Source organism: Mauremys reevesii, linkage group 1, assembly GCF_016161935.1.
Source record: "Mauremys reevesii isolate NIE-2019 linkage group 1, ASM1616193v1, whole genome shotgun sequence".
Lineage (NCBI taxonomy): Eukaryota > Metazoa > Chordata > Testudines > Geoemydidae > Mauremys > Mauremys reevesii.
In genome coordinates this window covers 125,230,116-125,258,063 of record NC_052623.1, presented here as the reverse complement: position 1 = coordinate 125,258,063, position 27,948 = coordinate 125,230,116, and the positions used below count along the sequence as shown (strand labels likewise).

At 40.2% G+C, this 27,948-nt stretch overlaps 1 protein-coding gene and 1 long non-coding RNA gene across 7 annotated transcripts in view; one reads left to right on the top strand and one right to left on the bottom strand.

The window, feature by feature from the left end:
* Window positions 1–27,948, top strand: part of OCA2 (OCA2 melanosomal transmembrane protein) — a 290,480-nt gene that overhangs the window by 190,049 nt on the left and 72,483 nt on the right. For 5 of the 6 annotated variants that reach the window (XM_039499675.1, XM_039499735.1, XM_039499971.1 and 2 more), the window contains exons 19-21: window positions 2,731–2,790; window positions 3,409–3,513; window positions 11,243–11,336. In XM_039499675.1, the coding sequence (XP_039355609.1) occupies window positions 2,731–2,790; window positions 3,409–3,513; window positions 11,243–11,336 (259 nt within the window). The remainder of the gene's footprint in view (window positions 1–2,730; window positions 2,791–3,408; window positions 3,514–11,242; window positions 11,337–27,948) is intronic. The other variant, XM_039499788.1, reaches the window with a different exon arrangement.
* Window positions 23,285–27,693, bottom strand: LOC120382053. The gene is made up of 3 exons (XR_005588218.1): window positions 27,519–27,693; window positions 26,636–26,728; window positions 23,285–23,514 (listed from the first exon to the last, which is right to left on the bottom strand). It is a non-coding gene; the product is annotated as an uncharacterized LOC120382053 (long non-coding RNA).

Below are 27,948 nucleotides of genomic sequence, written 5' to 3'. Positions count from 1 at the left end.
CATCTCAATTGTATGTGTACTGTGCCTCTCATATCACTGGCATGTGGTGCCTGCTCTCTTTTCCCTGTGACCTTCATGTACTCTTTTTGTTCAATAACCCACCTGAGCAGCTGGAGTTTGAGGGTGTAGTAAGAAATGTACCTGAAGAAGCTTCAGATCACTGCTCTGTTGTTGCTTAGTTTAGCACAGGAAAACAATTATAAGAGGCTAGGCTCTTTGGAGCTGCCAGCAATTCTCAGAAGCTATGAAAAAGTAGGAAATTTGTATCTGTAACAGACAGGCCATCAGCATTAGTTAACAAAAATTGTATTAATAGAGCTGCTGAACCTTGAGATGGGATCCTCAAAAGTGCACCCTAATCCCATTATGGACATTCTGGAGAGGGAGGTGACAAGTAAATGGTCTGCTTCATTATGCTGACTGCTCACAGTGGCATAAGTTAGAGCAGCCCCATGACTGTTCTAAATCATGCTGGGACCAGGCCAGTACAGAATCAGGGGCCCATAACTTTCTCTTCAATGCTCACCCTCCTCTTCTGTGCTGAGCAGAGCTAAGAGGTGAGAACTGAGCTTAGGGTCTGGGAAAAGGGGAAGAGTTTGGGGAAAGTTGAAGATAGGAGTTGGCCCCTAATAAAAAAACTGGAAACGAAACATTCAGTGTGATGACCTGAGCATCCCTAACTGAGATCTAGGCAGTAGAGAATGAAGTTTAGAACACTGATTTTATTTGTTTTGAGTTATTAGTATTCTCACTTGGTGGGGTCCAAATTTCTCCACCTCTGCCATAGAATATGTGGTTCAATAGTCTGCTCTGGACTGATGGAGTAAATAAAGAACAATTTTTTTTCTTTAACATTTACATTCAGATCTAGGGTATAATGTGACCACTTTGTGCTGTGCTCCCAGCAGAATCTTGATCCAGAGCTGGTGGATAGATAGTCAGAGGATAACTATAATGCAAGAGAGATGGGATTCCTCTGCTGCCATAGAACCAGTGTAGAAGTTCCCACACCACCCTCCCTACACCAATATAGTGGTATGGGCAGGGCATCCCTATGCTGCATCTGTGATAAATGAAAGGAGGGGGATAGCTCTCTTTTATGGACACCCATTCAGCCAGTTAGCTATAAATCCCTTTGGTATTGTTCTCTACTTGCTTTACCTGTAATAGGGTTAAAAAGTCTCCCTGCATAGGTAAAAGGAAGGGAATGGGCACCTGACCAAAAGGGCCAATGGGAAGGTAAGAACTTATTAAAATTGGGGGGGAAAACCCCTTCCCCTTTGTCTGACTGTGTTGTTCTCTGGAGAGAGGGGGACAGAGCAGTGATGCTACAAAAACCTTTGGGCCAGGTATGAAAAAATCATTCCTAGAAACTACTAATTTTTAAAACCCCAGATATGTAAGTAGATCAGGAAATGTCTAGGAAGGCACAATTAGGTTTATCTCTGTTTACTTCTTTATGGCTTATGGACTCCTCTGGTCTAACCCCAGGTGCTTTTGTTTTGCTTGTAACCTTTAAGCTGGACCTCAAGAGAGCTATCTTGATGTAACTGTTTTTTTTAAATCTAGCAAAAAGGCTAAGTTCCAAATATATTTTCTTCTTTTTTTTTTAAATAAAATTTACCTTTTTTAAGAATAGGATTGAATTTTTGTGTCCTAAGAGGTTTGTGCACATGTTGTTTAATTAGCTGGTGGCAGCAGCTGATTTCCTTTGTTTTCTTTCTTAGCTCTTCCTCGGGGAGAGGAGGGGGGTGAAAGGGCTTGAGGGTACCCCACAGGAGGAATTCCCAAGTGCGCCTTCCTGGGTTCTCAAAGCAGTTTTTGCACTTGGGTGGTGGCAGCATCTACCCATCCAAGGTCAGAAAAAAGCTGTAAGCTTGGGAGTTTAATACAAGCCTGGAGTGACCAGTATTAATTTTTAGAATCCTTGCGGGCCCCCACCTTCTGCACTCGAAGTGCTAGAGGTGGGAAATCAACCTTGACAGCATCAATACTTGGATGTGGTTTCATCTTTTGAAACTGTTAGCAGAGAGTGTAAATTAGTGCAGCCCTACATGCAACAGTCCTTGGACTGGAAAAATGCAAAGGTGAACTTCATGTAACTTTGCATCTCCATATGCTATCTTCCCGACTTGCACTGTGTGTTTCTTGGCAGTAGCTGAGAATGTGATTGGTTTTTGGGTTCTCAGTCCAGCTATTTTACAGAAATGCTTTCTTTTTCATTTTTCTTTTTCTTTTTTTTCTTTCTTTTCCCTCTTTTCTTTCTTTGCTGGAAATAAAGCCACAAACTTCAGCCCCTGACCTGAACTGTCCAAAGTTTGAAATATTTGCTCTAGGTTCTTGGTTCATATCTGTCTAGGGTTTCTTTAGGTTTAAAATAATTTGCACTCAAGTATTCAAACAAAATGCATCCACTCCAGAAGAAGGGAAACTTTAAACCCAGAGTGGTGCTGTTAATGGAGATGAGATGTCTGTGCCGTACATTCCCTTTAGAGAATCTGGCTGACATTTCAAATGCAACAAAATTCCGCAAATAATGTGGCTCTGTTGACATTTTTACTGTTCTCGGTAGCTTGCCCAGCTGTAATATGTACCTTACATAGGGTGAATATTGACACATTTTTGAGAGAAAATACCTGTGTTGGCTTTGTTTTAATTAACTTTAAAATATTTGTTTCAACTGCATATTTGCTCACATACTATTGGTTGATCTAAATTTCTCTCTTTTAGGCTTTGGCTCATCTTCATTTAATAGATTATATAGGAGAACAGACAGCTTTGTTAATAAAGGTACATTTCAATGTTTACAGTTATTTCATTCCCAAGATAGAGAAATATTTGTATTGCTTTAATAAATATACTGACTAATCACTGCAGATTGAATGATATGTGAAGGGTTGTATTCCTGCATCAGATGTGCAATGGGTGCATTTCACCCTTCAGTGTGAATGGTCTTCAATATACATCATGTATCCCTCTCCAAAGCCAGAATATATGATCTTATCTGAATAGTATGTATTTTCTGTAGTTTTAATTCACTAATAAAAAAGGTGGGGGAGATAATGTACAGAGGAAAAAAACCTGTATAATTGTAGCTGCCAGGACATTTCTTGTATGAAACATAAACATGATTGTTAGAAATGTCACTTGCTGCATGCCTCCTTTCCCACGTTTCTGTTGACTCAGTAGAATTATTGTGTGAATAAATCCTTCGGTTATTTCTTTAAAAAAATTATTTTATATTCATGTCACCTTTTTAAAAATGAGTGTGTTGATGATTTAGTGAAGAATCTGTACAATTATGCCATTAGTAGCATGCAGAAATATCAAGTTATTGCTAGAGCTGAAAAAAAATGTCAGTTAGCTTTCAGTTTAAATGGAGTTGTAACTTCATTTTTTTAATACCAGGTGGTTCCTGAGGATCAACGCCTAGCAGTTGCTATCATTTTAGTACTCTGGGTCTCTGCTCTGGCATCCTCCCTAATTGACAACATTCCATTCACAGCTACAATGGTATGTCTCTCTTCAGCAGTTGCATTTCTTCTTTCCATTATGTGCAGTGAGTCCAACTATTTGATAACAAGTTTGCTTTGTGAGACCTTAACTGTGTTACAATTGCCCCCACCTCTTAGAGGCAGTGAATATTATTACTGGGCTTATTCATCCCATTTAGGCATCTCAGTGGCAATTTGCACATGCAAATATCAGATTTACAAATGCCATGATGATGATTAAGTATGAAATTAAGTGCACCATTGTACTTGCATTTTTGCACTGGCCCTGGGCTTCTGGCCTTTTAAGCATCCGGCACTCAAATCTTATTATTTTTGCATTAAATCCATAGTGGCACTTCATAGTAATTCATAATGACAACGAATAGTCATTGGGTCAAGGAAAGAGTGAGAACTGCTCTATAAAAACTGGTGCTTAGGGCACTAACCTAGAATTTGGGAGACCCAAGATCAAGTCCCTGCTCCAATGCCTATTTACTTATTTATATAAAAAGGGAACAGCTTCAACAGGAAAGAATCAGAGAGGCCCAACCCACTGGAGAGGCAGTCTGCATTTGAAACCTTTAGCCCTGTAGTAAGGGCATTCTCCTGCAATGTGGGAAACTGAAGTTCATATCCCGTCTCTGTACTAGGCAGAGAGGGGAATTGAAGTTGGGTCTCCCACGTGCCAGTTGAGTGCTCTAACCATTGGGGTTAATCTTGTCTGAGCTAAATAGGAACAAAGAACTGGAGCCACACAAAAACAAAACAAAAAATGGATTAAGAGAATCTAGGGAATTTCTCCATTGCTTAACAAATATGATTAATTCTAAATACAAAGGTCAGTGGTCGAGCTGAAAACAAGAGGAGGCGGCTGGAATTTGGCTGACAGATTGTAATCCTAAAACGCTTTTGTTCACTTCAAGCATTTAAAATTGAAGATCCAGATTTCTACCCCAAATCAACATTTAAAAGGAGATGATGTCAGAGTTCATTTAATCAAAATAGTGGAAAATGGTGGAAGTAAAATCGGACAGTTGAAGTCAGCATTTTGTCAATGTTTTAGAAACATACATTTCTGTCCATCCAGCTCAGCAATAAAGTGTGTTTTCAACACACTTCAATAACTTTGGTCTAAACTTTGTAATAGTTGTGTTGTAAGAAAAAGAGCAACAACAAGAAAACTCCACAATAAGTTGGTTCAGTGGTTTTCAAACTGGAGTACATGAGCTCTCAACAAGGGGGTATATAAGAAAAATCCTGTAATGGCATATTTTATTTAGTGAAATTTAGCAATCTAATCATAGGTATATTATGACCCTATCTCAGATGGCAGTACACAGTAAACTACATTATTTGGAAAGGGTTATGCGGCCTAAAAAATTTGAAAACCACTGTATCTGTATCTATATGTATCTAAGGGCAGATACAAAAGAGTAAGGCCTACTAGTTCAGAGAGTGGATACTCAATTATTGTATCTCTTGTGTTTTATGTACAGAACTGTAATCTCTTCATGCTGGGCAATATGTCTGGCTGTTTATGCTTGCAGAATGTATGTGGTGAATCACAAAGTATTGTTTTGTTTCATTCCACAAAAATATTCTTGATTTTTCAGTGCCCGTGTTCTCCTTAGCGTGTGCATGCTGGATATACCAACAACAACCCTGCTTAAATGCTTTATTTTTTCATTTTAAATGCCTGCTGTCTTAGCACTGTTAATTCAATAGCCAGGGAGTTTCCTCCTAAAAATGTTAGGTGATATAATGGTAATAAAAATCATGTTCCTTATTTTAATTGATTTGTTTTATAAGCTGCATATGTTGAGACATCTGTTTATATATTTTTTCTTTTATTAACAGGGACTAAAAAGGTAGCCATAAAAAATCCTAGTTTTAGTTGACTTTTACTACTATTTTCTCAATATACTGTAATAAATAATTTCTATTAGCCACGTTCCTGGCAAGGTGACTGAAATTTGACAATTCATTGTTAGAAACCAGACTGATTTTGACCTGCCACTTTTTATCTCAAAAACTGACAGGCGCTCTTCCTTTTCAATGCTGTATTTTTCACAGGTATCTAATGTCCTCAATGTCACTTTTATTTTTGGATCTCCCTTTGTCTTCTACTTTACCAGAGTGTTCTGTACAATCTTCAGTAGTACGGTCCACTGGTAAAAGTGTAAGACTGGACCCTAGCAATCTGCAAAGACAGACTGTCCTTAATGAGACATCAACAGTTTTGAGAACTACAGATATATTTTCCCATGAATACACATTCTGAACAGTGTGTGCAGCTTTCATTCCAAACAAACACTTTCCTAGTGTGTAATTTTTAGAAAAATATGTACCAAGAATTAACATGGTATAAAATTAAGGTTTTAAAAAAACCCTTGAATAAAGAAGATACCATTATCAAGTATGAGCCGGCCAGCTTGTGTGTAGCCTTATGCAAGTGCACAGGAGAGATGTGACATGGTACCTTCCACCCTCCCTTCTGTCCGTATGCTGGCATTGGGCACAGACCTGTTGGGTAGCTGAAGCCACTCTTCCTGGATAGTGCTGGAAGTGTTTCTAGCTTCAGCAGTGGGAAGAGAGAGAGGTACTCTATCACTACCTATCAGAACTGGAACAGTTGAGAGAGGAATGCCCATCACTTCCTTTCAAAGGGTGATTGAACTGCTGTTGCTTCAGCAACATGAGCTACCTTGAGTAGAAAAAGGAATCCTGAGTGAGCTGCAGCACAATTCTTCCTCACTGCCTTCCCCCCAATATTCTCCATGGTTTAACAGCCATAATGTCATGCATTCTCTATATTTGTGCTTCAAGGAGGGCTTTCCCCATCACACCCTAGCTTTTCCTTCTGCTTGATCTTGCAGTGTGATCAACATCCTACATGTGACTGGTTTTTTTCCTAAAAATGAATTATGTGCCAATCATCATTATGTTTTTCACTGTGAGATCAAATTGAAGATTGTATCTGTTAAGGACAGATCAAGCTCCTGCTTAAAAAATTATCTTTGGTAATGAGAAAACTTGATAAGAAAATTGTATGAAAAAATGTTACCAAATTTTTAAAATATGCCCTGTTTTGAGTATGCCCACTTTGTGATATTTTTGTTTACAAATGATGTAAAACGAAGGATGATCAAGGAAATGGAGGGCCTATTTTGCTCAAGGAGACTAAGAGAGGTTGGTTTGTTTAGCCAAGCAAAACAAAGGCTGAGTAGGGGCATGATTGCTTTCTATAAATACATCAGAGGGTATGAAAAGCTATTTAAGTTAAAGGACAATGTTGGCACAAGAACAAATGGGAATGAACTGGCCATGAACAAATTCAGGGTAGAAATTAGAAGAAGGTTTCTAACCATCAATGGAGTGTGGTTCTGGAACAACCTCCTAATAAGAATAGTGGAGATGAATAACCTAACTAGTTGTAAAATGGAGCTTTGATAAGTTTATGAATGGGATTATATGATGGAGTTGCCTGCAACAGCATGGACTGGACTCAATGACCTGGGAGATCCCTTTCAATCCTATGTTTGAGTCACATACCAAAATCAATTTTCATATAATTTGCTGAGTGCCCTCCATTCCAATTGCAGCAAGGGGGTTTGAAGCAACCCACAAAACCTGTTGAGTCGGGTTCTTTTCTAAGTATTTTCAGATATTCCAAGACCAGAAGGGACTATTGTGATCATTTAGTCAGACCTTCTGTCTAACACAGGCCATACAACTTCCCCCCCAAATAATTCCTAGAATATATCTTTTAGAAAAATATCCCATCTTGAATTAAAAAGTTGTCAGTGCTGGAGACCACCACAACTCATGGTAAATTGTTCCAATGGTGAATTACTCTCACCGCTAAAAATCTATGCCTTATTTCCAGTCTGAATTTGTCTAGCTTCAACTTGCAGCCATGGGTTATACCATTCTCTGCTAGATTGAAGAGCCCATTATCAAATATTTGTTCCCCATGTAGGGACTTACAGACTGTAATCAAGACGCTCCTTAACCTTCCCTTTGTTATGCTAAATAGATTGAGCACTTTGAGTCTGTCATTATAAGGCATGTTTTCTAATCTTTTATTCATTCCTGTGGCTCTTCTCTCAACCCTCTCTAATTTATCAACATTCTTCTTGAATTGTGGAACTGGACCACTGTATTCCAGCAATGGCTGCACTAGTGCCAAATACGGAGGTAAAATGACCTTTCTACTTCTACTTGAGATTCCCCTGTTTATGCATCACAGGATACATTAGCTCTTTTGACCACAGCATCACACTGGGAGCTCATGTTCAGCTGATTATCCACTATATTCCCCAAATCTTCTTCAGAGTCACTGCTTTACAGTCTTCCTTTAGTTTTGGGGACATCATCCCAGGCTTCTTTTGTGGCACAGAGCTGAGAGGAATATGAAGACATACTGAATCTTGTAGAATCATTCAGACTTCTTGGATCTGAATTTATTTCCTGAGGCAGATTCCCACTTGTTGGTATTTCCTACAGGTTTTTTTTTGTTTATTTACACCAATGTAACAACCCCAATATGTGTTTCATACATTTATAAAATTGACTCCACATAAATGAATACCAATATAATCATATGTTATAAAAGCAGTGAAGAAAATGTTTATCTTCAGATTTTTATATTTGCTTTATTTTTATGTTTGTGACACATCCCGTTCACTAACCATGGCATATAATACAGTATAAATAAACACACTCTTAAATGACACTATTTTAATTAAAGGTGTCATTTATATAAAGCTGTTAGATGCCTGGATTGTTCTGTGCACATCAGTTTTGTAGAATCAAGGTTAGTGAGGGGATTGCCTTAATATAACGTGTTTGAGGGCTCTTCTTACTTTCAGGTGCAATAATTATTTTCCACAGACATGCCATCTGTCTCAGTATCTGCAGGCAGACACTTAGCCCTGTAGCGAAAGGGCAAAGAGAAGCTGGCTTTGCTCTGCTGAACCCCATCCTTCACTGTCCCTAAATCCTTCCAACAGCACATTAAACTTTCCAGAAAAGCTAGCAAGCTCTCTAGAAATTAGTGAAGGAGAGATTTCTCCTCAATAAAAACAAGGAAAGGGGGTGTAAGAAAGAAACATTAATCTCCTGATATAAAGTTGTTGCTCTCATATATCTACTGTTTGTTCTGTTTATAGTCCCTCTAGAGGGTAGGAGAAAGGAGCATAAGCTTTGGCATATGGTTGACACACAAATAGAGATTGGCTTTTGCCTCTATTGAAGGGCACTATGTTTTAGCTAAAAAATTTCAAAACATTATTGAATTCCAAAGAACATGAAATAAATATGGGAAAGGTAGCAGTACTGTGTTTGTTTTAGTCAAATGCATCCTGCTTTGTAATAACCAAATCGATTTGCTGCAGACCCCTGTAAATATATACAGCTTGTTTCAAAGGCAGTTTTATAAGTAATCCTCATCTGAAAAAAATATATATTGAAGCCTTTAATGACACATTTCCTTCCAACCATTTAATATTTTATGTTTCTCTTTGCAGCACTGGGTTAATTGCATCTGTAAATGAGACTGAGGTTTTAAGCATTCCGAGTGAGTTCAAAAGTGGTGCATAGCACATATAATTGTATAGATTAACATGACAAAGGACATTCAATGTTATTTAATGGGAGAAATGGAGAAGCACTGCTCTTAAACTCAAGTTCATACACTGATTTCTCTTGTGTAAAATATCATTGTTAAAAGAGGAGACATCCAATGATGAAAGGCCTGATCCAAAAGCCAGTGAAGAAAATGGAAAGATTCTCATTGACTTCAGTGGTCTTTGGATCAGGCCCTATGTGACAGAGTGCTGGGCAACAGCAGTTGAGCCAGTACTCTGGTCACTGCAGCTTTAATAATGACTCCAGAGCAGACCCGATTATCAGAGCTGTGCCTAATGGGTGTGCTGAGGAGAACTAAGAGGCTACTCAGACCATTAGGCAGATGATATAAAAGGAAGGGAGGGAGGTAGCAGAAAGAGAGATGGAGATTACTTTTCCCTCCTTGTCTCAGGAGCTGAGGGCTCCCTAGGCCTATAGATGTAAGGCCATATAGCATATGAGGGTGGTGGAAAACAATATTGTAAATAAACTGCATGGGGTGTTTTACCAGAAAAAGTCTCTGAGTTGTTTGTGGATTTGAGAAGAGGCATGAGAGAGAGGGGCCCTGCAACACCCTCCAAGAGTTACTGCTGAAGTGCAAGATGTTTGATTTCTACATACACTACTCAGAGTCATTGGAACGAGGAAACGCTTGGATGGAACTGAAACAATGTGGTTGTGTTGTATCCAATATTAATTTGGGGGCATTAAGAATTAGTCTTTTCATGAGACTCTGTACTCCGTGTGTCAGCCGGGGTAGTTCACAAAATTTGGGGCATTCCTTGGCTCAGTGAAATATTTTGAACTGGAATTCTGGAACTTTAACTGACTATTTTTCTTTCAACTCCAGTCCAGTTCTTGAAAGTTCAAGTTCAAGATGCAGCATTGCTTGTGGAGAGTTGCTGTTATTATCAAAGGATACGTGTGCACTACATTAAAATCCTAAACCCAGGAGAAATACTTTTCAAATATGTGGAAGAAGGTTATAGTTCGTCAGACCCAAAATTTGACTTATAACAGTTATTGTTTGGTGATGTTGGATTCCAAGTTCCTTTAAAAGAAAAAAAATACATAAGTGACACAGCACTCCATCACTGAGACAAACATATCTATTGATAATGCATGACTTTGCAATATTTTTCTTCTCTTGCTGCAAAAGCAGCCATCTGAGGGAATTAAAGGTAAACAATCCAATCCTGCTGTCTCTATTGTTCTCAGAAAGATGACACTATTGATGTTTTTGACAAACAGACTAAGTAGACTTTTAATAAGAAGAATAAGTCACAGCATTTCTAACTGAAAGAAAAATCAATTTGTCAAATAAGTAGATAACAATAAAACTGGTGGGGTAAAATATATGTTCGGGTTTCTAACAAGGTATTAAATATAGTTTATACAAGATTTTAAAATGTGGATGCCCCCTTTTCATTTAAGAAAATTATAAGATTTTTGTTCTTACTTTAAATCATTGCAATGTATGTTTGTCTCTAGAAAAGATATAAAGAATCATATACTTTCCTGGTGTGACTTCTTGTTTCTAGTAGATTTCAGTGGCCTCAACCAGCAGTGGCAACAGGTCATTAGGACCAAATGGGGCTAAAGCCCATCAATAATGCCTCAACTGGCACACTATAAATATAGGACCAGAATCTCTAGTGGGAGTGTCATAAAGAGTCTGTGATCTGGCCATGAATGCCTAACAGAGAACTATTTTCTGGGTGTTACTGTGCTGGATCTGCATCTGTTCCTCTGCTTTCCCTCCACAGGGGACACTTAAGGAGCCCTTAAGGAGTCAGCTGTTCTCCGGGTCTCAGATCATGTCCAGGAAATGTCTGAGCTGCTAGGCCTTAGTTCAGTCAAGCATTGCTGGGGTCTTATGTCTGAATTGTGGCATAGGCTCAGTTGGTGAAGAAGGCTCTAGCAGGGAAGGTCTTCCTACTGGGAGTCCCCGAAAGGCAAGAAGAGAATTCTATGCTTGTAAACAGACCAATGTTATATCTTAGCTCTTGGTAGCATTTTCAATTGTTTAATTAAATGGATTTTGTTGATGCTCAGTTCATGGTTAGTGTTACCAGTAATATATATGCGTGTGTTTTTGTTTATATTTTTTTCAATAACAGATTCCTGTGCTTCTCAACCTGAGTCAAGATCCTGATGTTAACCTGCCTGTGAAACCACTAATCTTTTCATTGGCCATGGGTGCGTGTCTTGGAGGTAAGGGACTGTAATAATTTCAAAATTACTGTATGTATAAACATTCCACAGAATAGCTCAAGTGCAATAAGGCTCCATAATTTTATTATAGAAAGCACACTCAGTTCATATTGACTTTGGAGGGCATTGGATCAGGCCCTTAATGAGTGTCTGCTGCATACGCTATAATAGAGTTTTTCTGATTTGTTTGCAATCTGTGTTTGAAGGCCAGATATACATAACATAGTCTAAATGCACAGAGAAGCAGTCCAGATGGTGCTTAAAGGGTTCAGATCCTTTGTGAGGAAAAATAAAAGGACAAATTTAGCTTTCAGATTCATAGATGCCATAGTGGCTTATTTAAAAGGACATGCAGTTACTGATCCAAAGGCCATTGAAGACATTGGGAGATTTTCCATTGACGTCAGTGGGCTTTGGCTCAAGCCCAGATCTATTCACTACCTTATTTAGCACTCCTTACTCAGACAAAACACCCATTGAAGTCAACCTGAATTGAAGTCAGTGGGAGTTGTGCCTTAGTAAGGAGAGCTGAATAGAACCTGGTGGTATTTAGCTAAAAATAAAATATCATCTTGGTGCTAACTTGGGTTCCTTGTGTTGCTGCTGTAATTAATCTTCCTCAACATAAAACAATGTGATAAATTAGATGGATTTATTTCTCTGCCAAACTTTATTATTAAAGAAGTCCCACAAGGATCTGTTGCAGGCCCAGTCGGCATTCTAATTTATAATAGCTATATAGGATAGCCATCTGGTAGCACTTTAATTCACCTTTATGCTGGTTATTCTTTTTTATATTCTACAAATACTTCACTGTCATTGGTTATGAATGAGTTACAACAGGATCTTACCAAAGTACTGACTAGTCTGTTTTTAAGTGCAATTAAAATAGTGTGTGATTTTAGTAGAATAATAAATCTATGTTGATTTTAATTGCTGACAGTACTTGAGAATTTAATATTTAATTAATTATTTAATCAAATGTAAGAATTTAATTTAATTTATGGTACTGTGCTATGTTTCATTTTATAAATATTTGGATACTTATTTAGATGCTGCTGAAACTCATGTTGATTTTCCACAATAGAAACTTAAACCCAAATTGAGCTTCCTGTGCTATACAGGCCTTCTCTCATTTATTCAGCTAAGTGATTGCTAGTTCAAATGACCTTAATACCCAGCAAGGATTATAATGATGTAATTGACAGATTGACTTTTAAGGGTGCATTGCAGAGGTTGGACACTATATCAATCACCAATCATTTGTTACTGGGACATCTTTTCATAGTCATCATTGTGACTTAGTCAACTGATCTATCCCCCTTCATCACAGGGGTATGAAACATCAGCATTTGTTAAAGTAAGCGCTTAGCTTGACAAAGAGTTAGTTTGCAACGAGCTGGGATGTAAATTTATAGTGCACTAGCCTGCCGTGCGCTGTCTGTGCGGACCGTTCCACCATGCACTAAAAGTTCCCTAGTACATTTTAATCTACTTTCATTTCAAACAGCAACAGGTCAGTGTGCACTAGGGAACTTTTAGTGCAGGGGTCTCAAACACAAATGACCACGAGGGCCGCATGATGACTAGTACATTGGCCCGAGGGCCGCATTACTGACACCTCCCCCCCGCTGCCCTCAGCCCCGCCCCCACTCCACCCCCTCCATGAGGCCCCACCCCTGCCCTGCCTCTTCCCACCCCTTCCCTGCCCCCATTCCAACCCCTTCCCCGAAATCCCCATCCCAATTCCGTCCCCTCCCTGCCCCCAGGGGGCGCAGGAGGGGTGTGGGGTGTGGCAGGGGCTCAGGGCAGGGAGTTGGGGTGTGGGGAGCAGGAGGGATGAGGGGTGCAGCAGGGGGTCAGGGCAGGGGATCGGGGTGCGGCAGGGGGTTCAGGGCAGGGGGTCAGGTGCAGGGTGTGGCAGGCAGCTCAGGGAAGGGGGTTGGGGTGTAGGAGGGGTGCGGGGTGCAGCAGGGGGCTCAGGGCAGGGGGTCAGAGTGCAGAGTACAGCAGGGGTTGGGGTGTGGCAGGGGGCTCAGGGCAGTGGGTTGGGGTGCAGGAGGCATGTGGCAGGGGATCGGGGTGCAGGGTGCAGCAACGGGATCAGGGCAGGGGGTTCAGCTGCGGGAGGGGTTCAGGAGGTGGGCTATGGCCCGGTGCACACTGGGAGCAGGGCAGGCCCCCTGCCTGTCTGCCCTGCCCCTGCGCCACTCTGGGTAATGGCTGGAACATGGGGGAGCAAGGGCACAGGGGTGTGTGTGTTGCTGTTGCTTCAGGCACCGCCCCCAACATCTCCCATTGGCTGGGAACGGGAAACCGTGGCCAATGGGAACTGCTGGGGGCGGTGCCTGAAACAACATCAACACACACCCCTGCGCCTCTCCTCCCCCAGGTTCTGTCTGCTTCCCGGAGCGGCGCGGTGGTAGGGCAGGGAGCCTGTCCTGCCCCCGGGTGTCGGGCCAGAGCCGATCTAGGTAAACGCTGGGGGGGGGGGGGGCGCGAGGAGCTCGCGGGCCATGTGTTTGAGACCCCTGTTTTAGTGCATGGTAGCAGGGTCCACAGGGACAATTAGCATGTGACATGCTAGTGCGCTGTAGGTTTACTCCCCAGCTTGCTGCGCATCAACTGATTGTCTAGACAAACCTAAGAAGTGTCAGAATATCCTCTTATTTCCAGAATTTGCTCATGCTTGCCTCCGTGCATCTCTAAGATACTACTCTGGTTTCATTAAAGTGGTTGGCTGGGATTTTCAAAAGTGGGAGTTAGGTGGCCAAATCCCATTGGAATTAAACAGGACTCAGATACCTAACCCCTTTGGGCTTTTTAGTTGAACTCAGCTGTCATTTCTAAAGTTTCACTTACCTTCTTGCCCATATTTGTTGTTGTATCATCATGTGCTCTTAAAGAGAGAAAATGATTCATGTATGTATGAAGTATGCAAAATTGGTAAAGGTGTAAACAGTGCTTTGGGATTTATTTAAATGAAAGGCACTATGTGAATACACAAAGTGCTTTGATACTAAGTACCTAGATGAATAGCTTTATAGAGCATTATCATTATTAGTTAGTAAACTCAGAAATGAACACTCTACAGCCCTTTGTCATTATTTGAAAATAAAGTTGAAGGTATTTCAAATGAAGTAGCTACTGTGGAAGGCTGAATGAAACATGTCAGTCAGTGGATGGATGGCCTGCAGGCCAAGGTACAGACTCTTGGTGCTCACATTGCAAAACTATCTGCTATATCTTGGAAGCCAGTGAAGGGGAACTTGGTGACAGAGCAGTGACTGGAACTTAAGAATGAAAAATGCGCAGAATACACTTGTTTAAAGTGCTCTAGTGGCCAAAAAACACTAAACCAATCTTCTCGTATGAAAAAACCAGTGATGACCTTTTTTAAATTCATTACAAAGGAAGAATTTATGTGTGTTGAAATGGTGTAAAGAAATCCCACGAGGGCAACTAATCCTATTGTATTGTAACTATACAATACAATTATAATGTGATTCTCTGCTGCATTGAGCAGAGACTGGATCCTACCAGCCACCCATGCAATCAAGGAAATGAAGTACACAAGCCATTATGTAGGGGAATTTGACTAACCAGTGCAATTTGACTCACCAAACATGGATTTACAATTTGTTTGTTTGCAGTACACAGCAGCTCTGTGATACATTGTTAGCAGGGCCTAGGGTAAATGCTGCATTCATTAGCAGGGCCTAGGGTAAAGGTTAGTGTAGGAGGGTCAGTTCACCACTAGGCCCTTTCCTTGGCACTGGATAATGCCCTTGAACACTAGTACTAGGACATTTCAATTTATGCTGCTTCTTCTTTTCTGCCCCTGGTTGCTCCTCATGCAGTTGTGGGTACTCTTGAGGGAAGGTAGGGATGAGGAAATACTCTCACTACTCTCTCAACTCTGCAGTGGCCGCCATGGAAGTGGGGTTTTGGGGTACAATCCAGACCAGTGAGAGGTTGTGTCACTGCTTGTCCTTGAGTGTCTTAAAGTGCTCTGCTACTGTAGCTGTCTGTATGGATGCTCCCAGCCAGCATACAAGAATTCATTGAGTGTCTATGGTTAAGCAGCTCTGTTTCAGCAACTCTACAGCCACACTCTGGTCTTCACCAGCGGTGGTTACTACTAGCCATGTGACCCCAAAACACCCCCAACCCTGAATTTCCCCGAAACCATCTGCCCTGAAATGCCCAGCCGCGTTCTGAAATATTCAGAGGAGTAATCATGTCCATTGCTCCTTTAAAGGGACGAAAGCACAGCGACTCATTGCCTTAATTGGAGTTAACAGCACTTATATTCAAACACAGCACTGGCTTAGTATAGATGTAAAAGTAAAACAAGTTTATCAAGAAAAGAGAGGTTTTAAGTGAGTTCAAGTGCAAGATGGTTACAAGCAAATAAATGTAAAGTATGTTTTCTAGTGGCCAAGATTTAACAAGCTGCAGCCTTGGTTCAAAGTAGATTTCTTACTGATCTTTCTACTTTCCAGCCAAGGCTGACTTTCTCTGTCAGGAACTTCCTCAGAAGTACAAGGTGCCAGTTTCTCTTATCTTCCTAGGTGAAATATCTTTGCCTAAGTATGTTTCCCACTTATATTCAGTTCCCAGAAACTTCAACCCCCTTGATTGAAGGGCCCATCTTTCTCAGCTCCAGCGCCTTGTGTCTGTCCAGTGATGGATGCCAGGATGGCCCCTTCTTTCTCCTTATATCTTCCCAAACTCAGTTTTTTTCCCCAGACTCAAGATGACCTCAAGTTGTTCTTCCTTTCCTGTGGACTTCCCACCCCTCTGCATTCGTATATAAATGGGAATTCCATTATTTTGATCACACCTGGCTTAATTTAATTGGAGACAGATAGCTAACTGCCTTCCTTCCACTCTGGGAGAAAACCTTTTTCTCCCTTGGATTGGTCACAGACTTTAAAGCATAATATCAATGAGTATCCATAATTACTCATATAGTGTTAATACATACATTTCACAATGACATTATCACTAGTGTGTCATTAGCTTTTATAAAAGACCTTACTTGATACCCTATTGTAATACAGTTATACAGTACACAATCAATTGTTTCAATTACTTATCATTTGAGGTTCAGACACCCTGTCTTTATAGTCCAGTATGCCACTGAAATGTGTTCTCAAATAAAGTTTTTTCTTCCTTCTGGGAAGAGATGCCATGAAATCTGATGAAGACTTCATGCTGGTTCCTTATCTGCTGGTGATACTCGAGTCATGACCTCCTCCCTGTGTTAGCTTGATGGATTTGTTTATCTTTTATATAAATGTACCTTCACTCTCTCTGCCTGACAAGAAGGCTGGTCAAGCAAACTAATCCAAATGCTTTCTCTAGGTCAGACTGGGTTTATGCATGGCTTTTCAAACACATTTTAAGAAGCATCATTTCAATGAGTTATTAGTTTTCCAATGATATTTTACATGATCCCTTTTACATACAGATTATGACAATAGTGAACTAGAGTCCACTGGATTGGTCAGGACAGCTGGAACTCACTGCAACATGCCAGGGAGCTCCTGGCCATCTGACATTGGGATGCTCTTACGGTCACATGTGGGGAGAGATTAAAATTCCACTTCTGCTTGCTGTTTCCCTTTTTTTGAAAAGCAGGTAGGGGTGGACCTTGAACACCAAACTTTCCTCTCAGTCCAGAGGCAGTGGTGGTCATGACTGGCTCAATGCCTCATGCAGCACAGGAGAGGCAGCAACAGCTCTGCCCAGGTACACTGGAGAGGATAGGCTCTCAGAAACCAGTCACAGCTCCCTAATTCTCAGGGACGTCCCTGAGTATTTGCCAACTTTATGCCAGCAGAGATTCCCTTTACACAGGGTGGATTCTTCAGGGGAAATCTCTGACCAGTGTAAGTTAAGCTTCTATAGTCAAAAGTGAACATGGTAGACTGGAGATTTAAAGCTTGCCTGGGCTTATGATTTCTTCTATCTGTGTATTGAATGATCCTCTTCACTCACATATGCCTGTACAGTAATGGTCAGACTAGTTAAGCATTGGGAATTTATTGCTTATAGTCTTTTCAATGCTAATTTTTTACAGCTTTACTATCTGACAATATTGATTACTTTTTAATAATTGATTGAGCCTGATGAAACCTGTAAAACTGCAATAAACCAGAAAGTATAAGCAAACAAAAACTTGGTGGTTTGTTTCCTGAGGTGTCTTGAAGACCATTACCCATTCCATAATTCTCCTGTAGGAGATTATAAGGAAAATCTAACAGCTCATATCCAAAGCTAATGTTTGGAGGCTAAATCGTGGCACAGTCTATTTTCTCCTTGATTTGCACATTTCAACACACATAAATTATTCCTTTGTAATGGATTTCAAAAAGGTCATCACATGGTTTTCTTGCACATGTGACTAGGAGTACTAGCCCAAGTCCCAGGGGAGCAAAGCCAGGGAAGATTGCTAAACCCTACATTTTCAGAGCAAGTGAGGATGTAATCACAGCATTTCTATTGACTGGTAAGATTTAGAAGAGTCAAATAGTAACATACATTTATATTTGTATCTTAATAAGATTAAATACACAATTGGTGAAGTGTCTGTTGTTTATGAATGCTCAGTTGATTGCAACCAGACTCTTTATTGAGCTGAACAGGCTGTTGCTAAAAATGCTACTGTAGGTTCTTTTACCTTTTGGCATCTGGAGACTTTATTTGTCCCTTTATCACTGTCCCCATCACCTAGTCTTAGTCTGTAAAAATGTAGGTGAAAAACTGAGTGAACAACTTATATTAAAAATGTATTGGTTCTCACCTGCTGATGTGGGCAGGTGCAAATTGTATTCACCTGCACTAGCGGAGACTGCTGAGGCCTATGTGGAATTTACCCCTGGCATATGGTATTTCTGCTACTCTCCTTCCATGTTGGGTTCTGCTGTGGGAGAGAAGTTTTAAACTGTAACCCATAACAGTTCTGCTGGGAGATGCTGGCTGTAAAATTTGGCTGAACTGGCGCATCCCAGAAGTATTCTGGCCATGCTCTCTCTCTGGTTGTTTGTACCACTTTGGAATGTGGGGTTGGGGGGACGGGACGGGGTTGTAGGCAATTTTCTGCTACTGGGCACCTTTCCAGCTTAGGTTACACTGGTAGTAGCTAGCAAAACCCATGGGTGAATCAAATTCATCATCTATAGGACCTCTGTACTAGATTATAGATATTTAAAGAAGCAATTGACTACATAAATGGGCAGTCAGGTATGTCTCAATGACGCAGCACTACAGCTTTACTGTCTCTTGTCTTGTCTCTTTGGTTTACTCCCTTTATGTGGTTGAAGGTGATGTGTGCTCTGCACAGTGGAGAGTATAATTTATTATACCCCTTGGTGCTATCCAATAAAATGTTAAACTATCTACGAGCCTGCAAGACTTAATGAAGGTAGAAACCTGTTTAATATTGCCAGACAAAAGTGCTTCTTTGTGAGAGATAATATGAGAGAAAAGTTATAGTCTCTAATAATTAGGCTTTAAAAATATTTTTCAAAAACGATGCTAAATTGGTACTAGGAAAACAACATAAATATAGCTAAATTAAATTCTTTTATAGTAATAACAGCTCACATTTATTTAGCACCTTTCATCTTGAAGGATACCAAAGCTCTATATAATTTAAAAAAACTAAGAATGTTTGGGGTGAAAATATAGTAGCTGTTGAAGAGTACACAGTAACACTTCACAACATTTAAGATAGAAAATGGGGGCTTAGTCTTATGTCTCACCTAGAAGACAGCTATATTTTAGATAAGTTTCCTGCCTGTGAAGGTATGTCAACTCATAATCCAAATAAAAGGGTAGAATCAAACGGATTGAGACTGATTGGGACCTTTTAAAAGGAAAAGGACAGTGTGTTGCATCTTGACCTTTACAAATAGCTGAAATAAATAGACTTAGGGACTGTTCCCTATTTTTCAAGACTATAATAAATGTGTTTCTAACAATTCTGTGCCTTAGAATGCTACAAATCTAAAGCAAAAATATAATGTACCTTCATCCTTTCGTATGTTGGCACCTAATCATTTCCATTCTTGAGTATTCTTAAGCTGTGGTTGTTGTCAAGTACACAACAGCACTGTTTACCTGTCCTCCTTTAAGAAGCGCTCATTTCAGATTTAAATTTTACATCCTCAGTCTCTCTATTTGTCATTCTAGCAGGAACTATGTCATATCCAGAGCGAGCACCAATAAAATTGCTATCTTCTGTGATCAGTTCTTCATATTCACCATCAGTGTTTTCCAAAATGCCCTGTTGTTGATTTTTCCTATCACCCCCAAGAATCTGTATATTTCGCTCCTCTCTTAAACTCTAGATTAATGTTGCTGCACCTGGTAAGCCCTTAAGAGATATTCACCTTTGATGACATCCAAACTCTGGGTCATATCACTTCATCTATTTTCAGTAGGGAGTCCTGCTTATATAATGGTGGTGCAATAATGCCCTCAGTGTGAGAAGAACAGGTGTACTTGTGGCACCTTAGAGACTAACAAATTTATTTGAGCATAAGCTTTCGTGGGCTGCAGCCCACTTCATCGGATGCATCAGTGTGAGAGTTAGGCTTATTACAAGGACCTCACAGCCAAAAAAGATGCTGTAATCTTTAAGATTGCTAAAGAGAAACCTCTCTGGAAAATGTAAAGCAGAAGAATCAGAATTTAAGATGATTCCAGCCAAAATTCAAAACAGTGTTTATCATCTGTAAACAGGTAGCATCTCAGGCCTGGTTAGTCTTCGGACTTTGAGCTAGCCTAGAGAGCAAAGTCAGGATGCTTCAAGTCCTTTCCTCAGTTTATCAAGGATGCTTTGACATACAGGTCTGACAGCAGCTGTCTCTAGTATACTATCATATGCAGTGTCAAGGAGGAGGAAATCCTTGATCTCCAAGGATAATGCTATTGCTATAGAGTCTCTAGAAAATCCATGGAATTGACCAACTTCATAGTTTAGATCACTTCTGAGCCTTATGTCATAATACGGATACCAGGTTAGTTCAATCAAACATGAATTAAAGCTAATGGATTTTCCTGGTTTGATTTGACAGAAATCTCTCTCTCGTTGCTTGAACAATCTCTTTGGAATCTATGCTTTCAGCAAATACTTTGCTCCTTATAATGAATGTTTGGAAAATCAGATGCACATGTTGCCTCTCTCTGATGGAAAAACTAGGCGGTATGCAACCATCAATGAACAAAGTTATGAGGCATGACTACAGTTAGCAAGTGGATTTGTCCCAAACTAGCTGGCATGTTGACTAACTACACTAATCAACAAATGGAGCAGATACAAATATTACAATTATATTCATAAAGTATTTCCCATCCAAAACTAAGGAGCTGTGGTTGTTGTACAGTAATTCCGAATAAATTGTTGACCCATTTGGAAAAAATAAATAAGAGAAATGTAATGAAACAAACCCACTTGTAAAAGCTCCAAAAAAAATAGATGGGAAGAAGGAAAAAGGAAAAGAATCTTAAGGCTATGCAGTGGTACAGCTGCAGCACTGCTAGGTCGATCTCATTTTAAAACATAGACCGAGCCTAAGTAACAGACCAACATTGGTGATCATTAAGAACAGCTTTGTGAAAGAGTGAGCAGCTGTTTTTTATAAGCAGGGAGTGAAGAACTGAGGGTGGATGTCAAGGAGGGAGCAATTCCAAATGGTTGAGCAAATGCAGCAAAAGCGTGATCACCAGCTGACCCATGAGAAGGTGGTGGAATGTCTAAAGAGTGAGTGATGCCAAAGTCTGAAAGCCCATCAGGGTGAGTCTCCTGAAATAGATCTTGATGATAATTAGGAGCAAGTTAAAAGCCTTAAAAACCCCCCAAGTGGGCCAACTTAAAATCAATCTGCCATTGTACGGAAAACCACTATAATATGATCACAGTTGCTCAAAACAATGAACAAATGGCTTTCTGAATGAGCTGCTAATGTTTGACAAGCGCTGTTGGAAGCCTTGTTAGATAGGAGCTTAACCTTGTGATTAACAGCCCTGTGGTTTTTGTTGCTGATATAAGGTTGTCACAAGATAAATAAGGTGGATTGTTAGAGCAAATTGTGCAACTGAAAAAAATGTGTGAATAATGTATTTAATTGTGATTGTTATAGATTGGGTTAAAACTTCTTACACGGATGAGGTTTTTTTAATTGTATTGTTCAGAAGTTTTAACATATCCATACAGACACATTCATACACAATGACAAAGAAAATATGGATCTGAAGTACGGATTTAACAATAACACAATATGAAATATTCATAGATAAATAAGACAAACTTTTATTCCCTAACTCCACCTCCTCAAACAAACAAACAAGCTCCTCTCCCCCAACCCAACATCAGATGTCCAATGTACCTGGATTCAGTTGTAATGCTCTCACAAAAGACCAAGTGTCTTCATAGTTGAATCTCGTGCCTCTATAGATTAATGTCAGTTTTTCCATGAGGCTGCTGTTAGTTAGGTCAGTTAGCCAAGCAAAAAATGCATAGGGAACAACAGATTTCCATTTTTGTAAAATTATTCTTTTGGCTACTATAAGTGCTGCCGCAATTCATTTCCTGGTACTACTCAGACAGGGTAGATCTTCTAGAATGTCTAAAACACAGAGGCTTGATGTAGGAGAAATACCTACCATACTAAGGAAGAGCACCATACACTTCCTTCCAAAAAGTGGATATACTTTGACATTCAAAGACTGCATGAGAGAGGTTTGCACTGGAGCTATCACATCTCCAATGTTTACTATGTGGGGTGAGTCCAGTTTTATGCAATCACTCAGGAGTCCAATAATATCTATTTAGAATTTTGTTCTGAAAGAAATACAAAAACAGAGAATTGGATGTTTTGCATATATTGTGCCAGATATTATTCCACCTATGAGAGGAAATTGACATGTTTAGCGTCTTCTCCTATTTTTTTATGGTATAGTTAGTAGGATAAATCAAGGAGTTCAGCCATTTGTTTGTGTTACCCACAAAATGTTTTTGGCTAATATTCTTTTTCAGGTGCACTTCAAGTGGAATGTTATTTGTGGTCTGCCAACAATTCCCCAGGTCCTTTATAATTTTGAGTTGAAGCTTATTGTAGAAAGGACCTCGATTTATTAATAGCTGGTATTTGCCACAAAGATATGTAATGGAGGCTAAAGTAGTCCATTCAGTAATATCTTTTATGGTTAATATGCCATTGGTTAGCCAAGTGGATTTGAGTTTTGAGCTATTAGCAAAGTTAAATTGGGTATTATTCCAGATTGGCATGAAAGGAGGGCTGGATTTTCTGAAGAATGTGTCAGGAGGAGATAAATATTGTATTTTTCCTTAAAGGTGCAGGCAACCATTTAAAAAATGGATGTGCAGAGAGAAAGCCAAAGGGGTTAACTCATTTTTCTTCATTCTCAAGCCACAATGGGGCTTGGGAAGAGTTGGTGGGACAGAATCATCTTATTAAAAATCTTAATTGAAAAGTCAGGTGATATAAATACAAATTGGGAAATCCCCCCACATTTAGCCATGATTTCTTAAGTATCTTGTGGATATCCGGGGTGTCTTCAAATTCCATAAGAATTGTTGGACAACTCTATTTATGCTTGATAAAGTTGAAGCAGGACATTTAAGTTTAATTAAGCTAAACATATATATCAGTCTTGGTCCTACATTCATTTTAATAGCTTCTACCTTTCCCAATAAAGATATTGGTAGTGAACACTATTTCTCTGTCTTTTGTCATTTCTCTAAGTATGACATCCATGTTTGCAGATACTATCTTTGATAAATCAGAGCATATCCTGAGGCATAAATAGGTTATCTCTATGTATGAATGAAAGGGGAATGATAGTATTTGAGATGGATTTGGTCTATGAGAAATAGCCATCACTTGAGACTTGTTCCAGTTTATCTGAAATCATGATATCTCACTGAAGTAGTTTATTGCAGATAGTAGTGATGGAATTGAAGAGAAGGGATTTTTGAGTGTAAGCAGAATGTCATCCGCATATAGACTAATCTTTACTCTTTATCCCAGATGGTAATTCCTTCAGTGGAAGGTGTCTGTCTGATATATGCTTCTAGCGGTTCCATAGGTATATCAAATAGTAGAGGCGATAGATGACATCCCTGACGTGTTCCTCATTTTAACTGAAAAAGGAAGGCAATCACATCATTTGTCAGAACAGATACAATGGGTGATTTGTAAATAATATCAATCCAGATCAGAAATTAAGCGCCAAATCCAAATTTTCTCAGGATCACTTGTAGGCATGGCCATTCCACTTGATCAAAGACTTTTCCAATATCTAACGATAGGATAGCAGCTGGAACATCAATTGTTTGTGCCTTCTGGATTAAGTGGAGTATTTTCCAATTATTGTCTGCTGCTAATTTGCCATGACTAAAACCCACCTGGTCTGCATGAATGATTGATGGAGCAGTGAAATGAGAATCTTTGTCAGAATTTTAAAATCTGTGTTCAACAGAGAGATGGGACGGTAATCGCCAGAGTGACCACTGTCCTATTTTTTTTCAATTAGGGTAATCATCATTGTTCTCATGTCCCGTGACATTATTCCTCTGCTAAATATTTCATTAAAGGCTGCTGACAGTATCAGTGCTAATTGATTAAGGTCTTATAGAATTCTGCTGGAAAGCCATAGCACCAGGCACTTTGCTCAAGTTGAGCGAGCCAATTGCCTGCATATCTTCTAGTAGAGAGATATCTGCCTCCATATAATCAGTTTGATGTAGTAGGAATGTATTGGTCATATAGTTTGCAGCTGAACTCAACATGATTAAAGGTTAGCATAAAGATATTTAAATTGTCTGTTACTTTTATTACATTCTGAACAGAAAGACCATTGTCCTATAGCAAAGAGGATATAGAATTATTGGATGAAGCCATTTTATTTTTCCTCTCTAGTTTGCCTGCTTTATCCCCCCCATTCATAATGCATCTTTTTAACTCTATTAAGCATGAATTTGTTCCAGGAAGACACATATTCATTGTATTTGTATTTTGGGGTAGTGAGAGAGTGCAGGAGCTCGTTATTTTGGGTGTCTACTTTAGTTTTTTTTTTCTTTCAAATTTAACAACTTTCTCTGCCAAGAATTAAGTAATTTATGCCTTTCTTCTTTTCAGATGTGAATATTATGCGTTCTCCCCTTAACGTTGCCTTCAGTGCTTCCCATAACGTTATAGTAGAGGAGATCGTATTTGTATTTTCCTTCAATAAGTTGATAATTGATGTTTCAATCATTTGAAGAAATGTGTGATTAACTTCTGACTTGAGGCTCTTGTAGCACTATGGCCAGAATCTATGTGAAGAGAAATTAGAGAAGTGGTGGGCAACCTGCGGCCCGTGGGCCATATGTGTCCTATCAGGGTAATCCACTGGCGGGCTGCCAGACAGTGGTCCGCGGCTCTCCATCCCAGCCAATGGGAGCTACGGGAGGTGGCAGCTAGCACGTCCCTGTGGCCCACACCACTTCCCACAGCTCCCATTGTCCAGGAACGGTGAACCCCAGCCACTGGGAGCTGCTGGTGACCATGCAAATGTAAACACACAGTCTGTTGGCATGCCAGCAGATTACCCTGATGGGCCGCGTGCGGCCCATGGGCTGTAGGTTGCCCACCAGTGAATTAGAGCATGATCAGAGATGATGATGCTACCAGCTTACATCTCCAGACATTCAGGAGATAGCACCTTATATACAGAGGTGAAAGTAAGCCAGTATGATCTGGTACGGTGTACCGGCAAGAGCCGGTACACCGCCGACCATATCAGCAGGGGGCAGCTTCCCCAAGCTGGCGATTTAAAGGGCCTGGGGCTCCTGGCAGTGGCTTGAACCTCGGGCCCATTAAATCGCCACCAGAGCCCTGCTGCTGAAGCCCCCCGGTAGGAGCGGTGGCCGGGAGCCCCATGGCTTTGGTGGTGATTTAAAGGGCCTGGGGCTCCACGCTGCCGCTTCCACAGCAGAACCCCTGGCCCTTTAAATTGCTGCCAGAGCCCCGCTGCTGGAGCCCCGGAGCTCCAGTGGCAATTTAAAGGGCCTGGGGCTCCCCACAGCAGCCGGAGCCCTGGGCTCTTTAAATCGCTACCAGAGCCCTGTTGCCAGAGCCCTGGGGTAGCGGTGGTGGCCCGGGCCTCCAGCGGCAATTTAAAGGGCCTGGGGCTCTGCTGTGGTAGTGGCGGCTGGGAGGCTTGGGCCCTTTAAATCATTACCAGAGCCCCGGGCCACCGCCGCTACCCCGGGGCTCTGGCAGGGGGGCTCTGGTGGCGATTTAAAGGGCCAGGGGCTCCAATGCAGTAGTGGGAGCCCGGGGCCCGTTAAATTGCCACCAGAGCCCAGCTGCTGGAGCCCTGGGGTAGTGGCGGTAGCCCGGGGCTCCGGCAGTGATTTAAAGGGCGCAGGGCTCCCGCTACTGTCCCTGGCCCTTTAAATCGCCATCAGAGCCCTGGTGATTTAAAGGGCCTAGGGCTCCCAGCCACCGCTACCACAGACGGGGCCCTGGGCCCTTTAAGTCTCGATTTAAAGGGCCCAGGGATTCAAAGGCCATGCCTTTTCTGGTTGAGGTCCCACCTATTCCGGTTGAGGCCCCGACTCCCTGCTCAGGACTCTGGCGTTCCGGTAAATCCTTTAAATTACTTTCACCCCTGCTTAGATATCATAAATAAATCTAATCTGGAACAGGATGCATGAGGTGGAGAAATATGCGTAGTCATGCTTCATAGGATGCTTCAGTCTCCAAGTATCCAGTAGCCCAATATCCTTCAGTAGGGATAATGGATGGTGTGCCAACAAGTTCTGAGATTTTCATCTAAAGCACTGCGCTTTGTCTATGATATCATCCATGACAGCATTCCAATTTCATCCTAATAACACTGGGACATCAGCTCTGCTGGAAAGAAAATCAGATATTTCGGCAAGAAAGGGTGTATTTCCATCATTAGGATTATATACACGCTCCAGAATTAATCTCATAGTATTGAAAATGTCTTCAATTATTACGAATCCGCCCTCCGGCTTTTAACATGACTGAATAAATTGAAAAGTTAGGCTCTTGTGGATTAGTATTACTACCCCCCTGCTTCTGGAGTTGAAAGAGGAGTGATAGTCATGTCCTAACCACAGTTTTTTAATTCTGTCTACATCTTCATTCCTTTAATTGGTCTCCTGAAGGAAAACTATCTGACATTAGTTTGATTTTAAGTGCCCCAAACTTTTGATTTTTTTGTAGGATTCATTAAGCACCTCTACTTACCAAGAACAAAACTTAATAGCGTTCATGAAAAATTAGTGATTGTTCAGCTGCTCATTGATGCCCAGTAGATTGAAAGCCTTTGCATGTCTTTTTCTATTAAGAAAAACAAACAAAAATCATACACCACCCCATCCCAGACTGCTAATACAATCATGTTCAGATCCCAGATGGCATATGCCTAAACCCACCCTTGCACCCCCCCATATGAATTAATTAGGAATCTCCCAGAAATATACCTATATTTACCAAAATATGAATGTATGCCAAGTATATAAATGAATGAAACTTATTGCTTCAGAGATATGAATGCATAAGTAGTAGCATATAGTATATAAATATTAATATGCACATGGTATATAAATAGTTACCTCACTAGATTAATGGAAAAAGGTAAACATGAAGTGACAAATGATAATGTGTGCAAACAAATATGAATATATTATTACTATATACATATGATAAATACATAAACTTTTAAGTATGGATAGAAATGTAAAATTACAAGTGTCCGTACAAAGTGATACAGGTAGTCACAAATAATACTCAAATAAATAATTATGAATATATTAGCTTCATGTATATATTATAAATATATAAATCAACATGCATATAGTTATAAATATAAGTGCATATAAGGAAAGGAGATAAGAGTAATATAATTATTATGAATGTATAGATATTTTTATATTGGCTTATCAATATATTGAAAATATTGATTCTCAAGCTATACTAAATATCTTGCATGTCACTACTAATTATACTCTAAACACTACTAAAATATCAAATATGTCAAATACTGCCTGGTTTTCCCAATCACAGGTTCCTTTTCTTCAGGACTATACTCTCCATTTACTTTTCCTTTATGAGAGGATCATGCAGTTACCCTTAGTGAGATCTGGTCTCAAATCCAATACTGCTTGCCAAGCAGCCAAAGGAGTATTGAAGTATTTCACAGAATCTGTCATCTTCATTATGAAAATGGCTGGATATCTGAGGCTGTATTTAATAGCTGATGCTCTGAGAGCTGCTTTGATGCCATTAAATGCTGCTCTCTTCTTGCTGTAATTTACAGAGTAGTCTAGAAACAAAGAAAATATAAAATCATCATTCATAAGTGCCCCTTTTTACCTAGTAGTAGACATAACTTTGTTATTACATCTTAGCAATTGAAAAATGACAGGTCTGGGGCTATTGTACTCTCTCCTTCTGGCCCCTGCCACTCAATAAACCCTTTCAATCTCCAGGGGAGGCAAACTGGATCCAATCCCAGTACCTCAGAGAGTGTGTTCTGGAGAAAGCTAATCATGATTTTT